The 10,303-nt window shown below is 45.3% G+C and overlaps 1 protein-coding gene and 1 long non-coding RNA gene across 2 annotated transcripts; both read right to left on the bottom strand.

The window, feature by feature from the left end:
* Window positions 1-2,093: 2,093 nt before the first annotated feature.
* Window positions 2,094-5,137, bottom strand: LOC121136685. The gene is made up of 2 exons (XR_005873740.1): window positions 3,902-5,137; window positions 2,094-3,599 (listed from the first exon to the last, which is right to left on the bottom strand). It is a non-coding gene; the product is annotated as an uncharacterized LOC121136685 (long non-coding RNA).
* A 1,531-nt stretch (window positions 5,138-6,668) lies between these two features.
* On the bottom strand, window positions 6,669-9,895 carry LOC106022221. The gene is made up of 4 exons (XM_040738583.1): window positions 9,639-9,895; window positions 8,808-9,259; window positions 7,955-8,117; window positions 6,669-7,072 (listed from the first exon to the last, which is right to left on the bottom strand). Exons 1-4 carry the CDS (start codon window positions 9,893-9,895, stop codon window positions 7,063-7,065), a joined length of 882 nt encoding a protein of 293 aa, XP_040594517.1. The 3' UTR covers window positions 6,669-7,062.
* Between the last annotated feature and the right edge of the window lie 408 nt (window positions 9,896-10,303).

Here is a 10,303-nt window from a genome sequence, read left to right as displayed (position 1 = left end):
GGCCCAATGATCCAACAAGTCTTATTGAGTACACTCTATATAGTGGCTCCTCTAGAGACGGGTTGAAGCAGACACTCATAGAGTTTCTAGCTCCAGCAGAGGAGAAAGACAGTAAAAATATTTTAGTTGAGCAAGCATACACAAATATTTTCAATATTCATAGCTATGGAAAATACATATGAATTTCCCCTTCAATATATTCTAAGACCCTTGGTGGAGATTTAAACCTTAACTAGTACTGAGGCCCATAGCAATCAATGTAATACTTTAAGATAACCATGACAGCTACCAAAGCATAGAACCCCATCTGAGGAATTGCCTCCACCAGATTGTCCTGCAGGATTGTCTGTGTGGCATTTTCTTAATTGCTGATCAATATAGGAGGACAGTCCTGGAGGTATAAGAAACAGAGCTGAAGATGAGCCTGAGAACAAGGCAGTAAGAAACATTCCCCCCGCAATCTGTGCTTCAGCTCTTGCCTTCAGGCTCCTGTCTGGAGCTCTTACCCTGGCTTCCCCTTGATGTAAACCAGGTAAACTCTTTCATCTCCTAGTTGTTTTTGGTCAGTGTTTTATCACATCAACAGAGACAAAACTCGGACAGAAATGAATCACCCTTTTCATAGCTTTTTATAGAACTTTTGTAGGAGTCTCTATCATCTTGCTAGCCATTTTGGATATCACTGGCAAGAAAAAATTATTAATGTGATGAAATTGTTTTACCTAGGAATTTAGCATTCAATAAGCAAAAGATAGCCTTCTCTGACCTCCCTGAGCACAGCTCATCAAAGATGAACACAGCACAATGCTATTCAGAGGTGGCAGCACCAGCAGATGAAACTATCGGAGCAGCCATTCAGTGATTGACTCTGGCAACTTAAGGGTCTCAGACGCAAAACTACAGGCCAGCAGTTATCCTACGCTCTAACTCATCTGAATGTCATTGACTTTGCTCAATCAATTCACTTTCCTCTGAGCCCCAAGACTCTCCCACAGAAGGGCTTCTTGAGTTACCCTTGGTTCATGAATGGAGCCGCTTGCATCTGTCCGAGCTGCTTTGTGGTCAATCCATGAAGCTCTGAGTCAGACAGCCTACAGTTGGATTTAGCTCTGATATTAGCTATGTGCCCTTGAGTGTATTCATTTCCAACCCCATTAACTCTGTTTCCTCATTTATGAAAAAGAGGAAATAATATATAAAAAGATGTTATGCCACCAATTGCCGCCCTATGTCTTCATTAGGGTGGGACCAAATTAATTTTAGAAGTACCTTGCTCATTGGTCAAAGAGACCTCTGTAGTTACTTTTGGTTAATGAGAGATGGCTCAGTGGCCAAGAAAGTCTATTGTTCTTGTAGAGAATGTGAGTTATGCTCCTCATACCCATACTGGATGGCTTACAACCACTGGTAGCTTCAGTTCTAAGGGATCTTCTGCTCTCTGGCCTCTGCAGGCATCAGCACAAGACATGATCCACATAAATTCATATAGTCACACACAAACATCTTTAAGAGGAAGGGCAGACTAGCCTAGAGTGGAGACTTTGTTCAAAAGCTAAATTTCTTTGCATAATCATCTACAGTTTGCAGAAAGATATAGGAGGAAATAGAGCTATGTCTGAGAATCTTAGAGAGATGGAAACATGATGCCAGTGGGGCTTAGGTGCAGAACAGCCGGGAAGGAGTATCTTGGAGCACCAATAGAGGACTTTAGATATGGCTGCACTGGTGAAACTGTAAGTATCCCATGTTGTGCCCTGCTTTCAGTAAAAATCTTTGTACAAAACGGTCTTGTATTCTGAAGCCTTGAAAGAAGAAGAAAAGACAATAGCAGCATCTTCCAGAAACTGTTGGAAGAACTTGGATTCATAAAGAAACATGAATATGTCTGTCCTTTCCCCAGGAGTCCTTGGAGATTTTGGGAGAACATAAAATTCTCACATAATTTTATATGGTGGCTCAGGTTTTTAAAACAAACAAACAAGCAAATCATGATTTAAGAAGGCTGATAAAAATCAGGTCACAAAGGGATTAGATGAAAGAATGTACAAGAAGCAATTAGCTCAGAACATAGACCTTGATTGATAAGCACTAAAGGCTTTTATTATTTTGATTTATTATTCATTTCTTCTTATTTTCACCCCCTTTGAACTTCAAAGCTTCATAATCTACTCACCAATTATGCTACTCATTTATTCTACTAGCATTCATCAAATTATCTTTGTGTGTACTAGGCATATACTGGGCCCGATCTTGTGAGGGTCAACTGTGAATGATGATTACAGCTGTTCTGACTTCAAGACAACAATGGCCACATCATAACCAAAAGATAAGAGTTTCACAGCAACGTTTTACAAGTGGGAAAACTGAGGCACAGGGAAGTGAAAGGACTTGTCTTAGATCCTCTATGCTACCAGTGAGAAAGCCTAGATTGAAATCCAGGCCATTGAATGTCAATATATGTTTTAAGCCCCATAGTAGGCTGGTTCTGAAAGACAGAGATGGTAGGCTGTAACCATCGGTGGAAGGGGCCACAAGGAAAGGGCCTTTAAAAAGCAAGCACATGAGAGTAGCTGGATTTTCACAGTTCCTACAGTTCCTAATGGTGTGAGAAATGGTGACATCAGGGTCCTAGCACATCTGCCTGAGCTGCCTGTCAGCTGAATTGATTCTTCCATACTGCCTGAGCACTCTGTGGCAAATGAAAAGGAAGGAAATGAAGAAAGGGGATTGATTGAATTTGCCAATAGCTAGAAGTTGACTAGTTTACCCTAATGCAGCACAACAGCAATAAATAAATTAATCACTTGGGGGTAGGGAATGGCTTTCCTATACTCAGTTATTAAAGGCTTGTATCACTAATTAGTCTATTAGTTAGACCTGTTCACTCCCTTCCACATGTTATCAGCCTGCCAAAGCAGAGAAAACCCAGCCTTCAGGGCAAAAAATAGGAGAAAAAAGATGCAGCAGATACAAACAGCTGGGCTTCTGTGTGTTTTAAAAGCACAGTTCTTAGTGCCTGGGGCAAACCCACCTGCTACAAGGAAAGAAACATTTATCAAAAACCAAAGGGCTGTTGTCTTTGTTGAACAGAAAGGAGAAAAAAATGATTTAATCTTTAAAGAAAAAAAGAAACTACTATAATCACAAGAAGACCCATGAAGGATAGTCCCAATGGCTGCTTCCTGAACACACACACACACACACACACACACACACACACACACACACACACACACACACACACACACACACTAATTCAGTGCAAAGATGGCATTAGAAGACTCATAAACAGAGGGTTTCTTTGCCTGATACTCAAGCGCACTCAATTTAAGGAGCTTATGTGTACTGAGTTTTTACTAGGTGCCTGATGCCTTTTTTTTTTTTTTTTTTTTTTTTTTTGGTTTTTACGAGACAGGGTTTCTCTGTATTATTTTGGAAGCTGTTGGTCCAGCCCAGCCTCGAACTCTGCCTCCTGAGTGCTGGGATTAAAGGCATGCGCCACCACCGCCCGGCTTGCTTGATGCCATTTCTGTCCTTCAAATTTACAGTATTTTGTTTGATGATTTCAATGATGTTTCCAAAGTGCCTTCCAGTTGTTTCTGGGAATTCCAAGAAAGAAGCCTCAGATGAACCTTGACCCTAACTGTGGTCAGAAAACAACAACAACAACAAAACCCCAAAAACTACTTTGCTCTTGTTCTTAATACTCCTGTTAAGAGCACACTTTCCCCGCCAACTTTGTCCTGCAGCCGCCTTGCCCCAAATGAACACTCAGAGACTTATATTAATTATGAAAGTGTTGGCCAATGACTAGGGCTTCTTATTGGCTAGCTCTGTCTTAATTATCAACCCATTTCTATCAATCTATGAATCTATGTATTGCTACAAGGCTGTGACTTACCGGGTAATGCCTGGCATGGTGTTTCTCCTCTGGCAGCATAGCAACTCTGTCTGCCCATACTTCCCAGAATACTCCTGTGCTTTTGCCTCATTGTGAAACAGACATCCTATGAGCATAAAAACCATCAAACACAGGGTGGGGTGTTGGAGCAGGTGTTTCCACTAGCAACAGCCCACCAACAGCTATTTTATCATCTTGCTTAATTCCTGCTGGGATATTATCAATCCAGTTTTACAGAATGGAGAAATGGAGGCTCAGAGAGGTTTATTTGGCCAGACATCTGGAAGCCATAACAAAAAATTTAGTAAGAGTTTGATAGTTGTTTGATGATAGGCAGAATTGTAAATATGGAGTAAACAGATCCAGCTACTGGTAATCTTGGAGGCTGAAGGTGTCCAGTGGCATATAAAGATGATCTGTCAATTGAGATTGTCCTATTAGGATATAAAAGGGGCCAAAACTTCAAGTACAGGGTTAGCCTCAAGGTCAATAACTCTTTAGCCCATTTCTTTCTATCATGATTTAGTTTTTCCAACCAAACTACCTTATACATCAAAAACCCTTCAAAAATTTTGTGTCTCCATCCATTAGCTACATGACTATGACATGTGTGTCCTAACATTGCTTCATCCTCTGGAGCTGTAAGGGAGGAGCAGGTTGGGGGTTGGTGGTGGGAGAGAGTACCTAGACAACCTCAAACTTCTGGTGACTAGCTAGGTAACCTATGGCAAATAGTGTTTCACTGATCCACTTCAGTTCCCTCATATGCAAAATGAAAAATGCCAGCTGCCAAATGAAAATGTTACTGCGAAGATCAAGTGAAGTGATATAACATAACTGACTAATATATAGACAGAGAAGGTTTTAAAATTGAAAAGCACCACCGCATACATCTAATAGCAACCCTGGGTGTTATCATCCTCATTTTTCAGTTAAGGAAACCGAAGACTCGGAAAGATTGAAAATAATTTGAAAATGGCCTGTAGCACTAATTCTCTTTGGTCTTAATAATAACAAAAACTCAGAGTCAGATATTGAGGATAATGCTGAAGATCAGAGAAACAAAGTGGCCAGCTACTATCTCTACCAATGCTCAGACCAGAGGGCGATTCTGTCCTCAGAATGGATATCCAGACTGTACTGTTCCTCAGACTGCATCTGTCTCCACCAAACCGCACACTGTCCTCAGCTCCTGTCTCCTCCCACCATATATTCCTCTCTAGTGCTGGAATTAAAGGCTTGGATCCTAAGTGCTGAGATCACTTTCTTGTGAGCTCTGTTTCCCTTTTAGACTGGAACAATTCTGTGTAGCTCAGGGTGGCCTTGAATTAACAGAGATCTGTCTGCCCCTGTCTCCCAAGTGCTGAGATTAAAGGTCTGTACCACCACTGCCTGGCCTCTATGGCTAACTAGTGTGGTGAGCTTTGCACTCTGATCTTCAGGCAAGCTTTATTTGTTATGTCATAAACAAAATAATACCACAGTGGTGCTAGTATTTAAAATCTGCCTTCTGTCTTCTAGCCAGGTGTGGTGCCACACACTTGTATTCCTAGCACTCAGAAGACTGAGGCAGGAGGATTATGAGTTTGAGGCCTGCTTGGGCTATATAGTGAGACATTAAACTAAAATCAAACAGAACAAAATAAGCCTGGTCTTACAGCATTTCAGAGTACTGCTATATTTGCCCCAGGGTCTCTTATCTGTGTGTGTTATATTCTACCTTTCATTTATTTAGTGGGAATGTTCGTGCTTCCACATAACACCAGGTATTGTGCTAGGCATGAAGGTCACTGATGCAGAGGACTCACCATGGCAGGGAAAGCAGGTGTCACAGAAGTAAACAGCAATGTTGAGGGGCTAATGTCATAAAAAGAATGGACTCAGAACAGAGTTGCAAGAGAAGGCAAAGGGGATAGCCGATGTTGAATAAATAGGGTGCAGCAGGGAGAGTCTTCACTGTTGAGAGGGAAGGAGGCTGCTGTTTAGTATGAGTGAAGCATGCAATTAAATGACAGTACCAAGTGGGGAGACTGGAGACACAGTTAAGGATGGATCTTTGAGGCCTAGTGAGCTAGGTGAAGAGGTCTGGCTCTTCCATGGTTTTAAGCAGAGAAGAGATTGATACTTCTGGAGACTCTAACCCTGGAATGCTGTCTTTCTTCTGAGCTGCTATAATAGAAAACCATTGACTGGACAGATTATGCACATCAGGTGCTTATTTTTCATAGTTCTGAAGACTGAGGAGCCCAAGATCAAGGTGCTGGAAAGTTTATTTCTGGTAAATGTTTGCTTCTGTTTTTGTAGTGTTTTTTTTTAAATCTTGTCTTCTTGGTTTTTCTTCAAGTGGCAGAGAGTTATAAGAATGTATTCTTTTATATTTCTCTAAATATAGAAAACATATAGGATGATGTTCCTGCTACAGACTCTAAACTACTAAGACTGCATTTGTGTGCAGCTTGCACCCTGCAAATGCCCCTTCATTAAAGACACAAATTCCACCCACAAGAGTTTTACTTTTATGCTCTAACTGTATCCCAAAGGTTCTACCGATAATACTATCACATTGGATCTCTGGATTTGAAAATAATTTTTAAGAGAACACACATATAGCAGATGTGGGCCTGGGTCTGTGCCTGGTGAGGCTGGAAGCAGGGAGTGTAGCTGACATGGAGGTAGTTTCTGAAATTCACAAAAGAAATAATGGCTCTGAGCTTGGAATACAAAGGAAAAGGTCCTCTGAGATTTGGTTTAGGAAGTAAAGTATGGATATGGTGTGTTATAGATTTATTTCCTTACTACAACATACTCTCCCAGAGGGAGTCTTCTTAAGAGTTGGGAGGCAAATTAAATGTACAAGGTTCAAGACTGAGGATTCCCAAGAAGCTACCGAAATTTACAAGTCACAAGGTCCCACCTTAAGGTTATTTATATAAGCAGCATGAATAGCTGGGGAGAGAAGATACTCTGAGCTGTCTATAGTAGGTCAGGAAGTTTCACAAGAGCAGATTTTATAAGTTGTCACTCACAGTGGGCATGGGCTTTTCACTGATGGAGTTACTTTCAGTCATCCATGCTTCTAAAAGTCACCACCAATAAATCCACCGGTTCACTAAGCTAAACTTGGTCGGAATCGTTTCTTTGGCTCTCGTGGATTGGGTCGCTCATATCTCACTGGAAAAGTCACAGAACATGGTAATTGGCTTGGAGGGAGTGAAAAATCACTGGTGAAACTCTGATTTCTTCTATCGGGTGCAATGGGGAGGGGGTGGTGCCCCTTATTGGACTCACAGACACTAGTGATAGAATAACTGCTGCTTGGCAGACACATTCTTGTACCCTAACTTCATCTAGCAACCACTGAATCGAGGCTGCTTTACCCAGAAGAAAGAGGAATGAGAAGATCTTGTCACCTTAATGAGTCTGTTTTCCAGCCATGGAGTTATACCTGGGAGAATATATATTGCTGTTGGAGCAACCAATGAGGAGGGTGCAGTTTCCTCTGGGTATCTCGATGGGCTTCTTAACCCCCTCAATTCCTTCACTCTGAACATTTATAAATTGTTGTCAAATACATTAACCATGTAAATTACCTTAGTTACAGAAGGAAAACACTGATCTTAAAAGAGTTTACAGTCAACTACAGAAAATAGCAACAGGTGCATGTATATCTAACAATGTTTAAAAAGCAGAACGTGATGCTGGAAAGTCATCAAGGAGGGAGAGGCTTCAGTGCTGACCTTTCAGGAAAGGAAGACAAGAAGAGGAGGGTGTGTGTGGTCACAAGTAGATATCTGGTGCCTTCCTCTACTCTTTTCCACCTTATTTTTCCAGATAGAATCTTTCACTAAATCTTGAGCTCAAGTTTCGGGTAGACTGACTAGAAACCAGGCGCCTTTACAATTTGCCTGTCTCTGCTCTGCCTCCAATTCCCATCGCTGGGATTACAGAAAGGTATTTTTATAGGCAGAAATAAGAAACACGGGCTCAGAGACTGGCGAAGATGTCCCAGAAGGAGAGCAAAGTGTCAGTTTCAGGGACTGCGAAGGGGCTTACCTCCCGCAGGCACCTGTAGAGGTCTGAAGCTGACGGTCATGACACTTGAGACGTTTCAAAATGCCCTGAAATACCATGCAAAACTCTGCTTCTGTGTGGATGCGCATTTTTCTGGAGAGAGGGTCCATGGTTCTCCAATTTTCTACGGGTCTATGTCGGAAGACTGTCAAGAAAACATCCCCTAAGAATTGAGAGGTAGACGGGTGCATAATCTGTTGTTTTTCTACCGAACTCCAGGAGTGACCTAGGCACACCTGTGACTCACACTACACAGGTCCTCAGTTGCCTGAGCCCGACCCACATCTCCTATCCTTCACCTTCCAAGAGGTGTCCGTGAGAGAGAAACTTTGGAAGGAAAGGTCAGAGGAGCCAGAACCAGTGAAGAAAAGGACAGCGGCTCTGGAGCCGCCCTCAGGTTAGGGCGGGCCTGTTGGCGGCGAGAATGCGGTTGGCTGGCTGGCCAGATCCTCTGCCGCAGTTCGCACGGATGGGCGGAGGCGACCGCGTTCCCAGTAGGCGCAGCGCCGGGCTTGGCCGCAGGGTGGCGAGGCGCGGGCGCGGGCGCGGGCGCGGAGCGTGGGAAGAGCGGGCGGAGCTCTCGAAGCCAAGTCCGCAGCGTTGCGCCTCCCGCAGGGTTGCTGCGCCCGCGGGGCCGCGATTACTGTGCTGCGCCGGAAGCCGCCGGCCGCCCAGGTAGGAGCTGCGGGGCGGGATGAACCAGGCAGGCCGCGCGTGACCCCTGCATGCCCGGCCGGCCGCGCTTACCCCTCTGCTGCCGGCTCTCAGGCAGGCGAGCACGGACGGCGGCCTGGGCGGTGCAGGCCTGAGCGGCCGCAGCCCCGAGCGCACTAACCTGAACGGCGCCCTGCAACTCCCGGTAGGCGGCGAGCATGGTGTACGCAGGGGTGCGGCGACTTGGGAAGGCTTCGGGGGAGGGAAGCAGAGACAGGTGGTTGAGGGGGCGAGGGACGGCGCAGCCTGCTCAAGATGTGGGAGCTTGCTCCTTCTAGCTCTTCGGAGGCACGGGGGGGGGCAGTGCTGTAAGGGAAGGCCGGAGCATAGCTTGGGACTCGCAGGTGCAGCCAAAGGAGATGCCACTCGGCAGGTTCTGTGCGGTTCCCCCACCCCATTAATAACGTGGGTGTGGTGGTGATGATGGGAGATTTGGACGGAGCTCTGAACTGGCCAGCTGCGCCCCCCTGGCCCGTGTGCTTATCCACCCGCCGCAGACGCCTGCGCCGCGGAGGGGTGGGGGGTGGGGGGAGGAGCAAGCCCTCAGGGTAGCTGCTCTGGAAACCTAGGCAGCTGCAGAGATGGGGCAGATAGAATCAGAGTTGTGGACAGCTCTACGTGCTGCACCTCAAGTTCCTAGGTAGTGGGGTCATCTTCCCTGTGGGGAAACTGGGTGAATATACTAAGGACTCCTTCCTAGCCTTGTTTGTAGTCAGAGATGGGATTTGGCACTTGCCAAATATGCTTTTATTATTCTTTTTTTTATTTCACTGTTGGCATAATTTTTTTTTATCATTTTTTATTTTAGAGAAACACCAAATGACAGAGCAGAGGACAGCTGGCCCAGCCAAACCTGTTGCTGCTGCAGTGCTTGCTATACCAGGATAGAGGGGTCTCTGGACCTTCCCCCTCCCTTGCTGAGGCTCCTGGATGCCCTCCTGCCAGGCTGTACATTCTGCCTTTAGCCAGGGTAGTGGTGGTGGTGTGGCCCCCACCTGCCACCCAGCAGGGGAAGAAGAATGCAGCAGCCAGGCAAGTGTCTGTCCTCTGGGGTGGTAGGAGCAGGTATAGGCAGGGCCGAGGCAGCAAGGGCCTGACTTTCTTTGGCACTGGTGGCAAGAAGATTGTATGCCAGCCCCTTGGGCTGGTTTCCACTCCTGGGCTGTCTCTGACGTTGGATCCCTGCGCTGGTGCTATTGGTGCCGTCATGTTATATAACAGTTATATAATCTCCCACGGTGACAGCTTTCTCTCCGTTCTGAGGTCACACTGATAGGGTGTATGAGAAAGGATCTGTCGGTTTTGGATGAATCTGTTCTCCCAGCTCATCCCCAGCCAGGATCCTTTTGATGATCTTGGAACAGGAGAGGTTTAACTGAACAGGTACCCACTACGTCCAAGAAAGGTGCTGGCTGGGCAGTTTTCTCCATTTTGACCTTTTATTTCTCCTTGCCCAGTGGATTGTTTGGTGGCGTGGATGCCATTCTTGATCTTTGAGTCCAACTGTCGTTTCTTGGGGCTACCTGGAGTGGCAGGTGGGTGTGGTGAGATAACACCCCCCCCCCCAGGATGCAGAACACATGATACATTTGCTGGACAGTAAGGATTAGCTCTACC

Source organism: Mesocricetus auratus, unplaced genomic scaffold (genome assembly GCF_017639785.1).
Source record: "Mesocricetus auratus isolate SY011 unplaced genomic scaffold, BCM_Maur_2.0 Super-Scaffold_100676, whole genome shotgun sequence".
Taxonomy (NCBI): Eukaryota; Metazoa; Chordata; class Mammalia; order Rodentia; family Cricetidae; genus Mesocricetus; species Mesocricetus auratus.
This window is presented reverse-complemented; position numbering and strand designations above follow the sequence as displayed.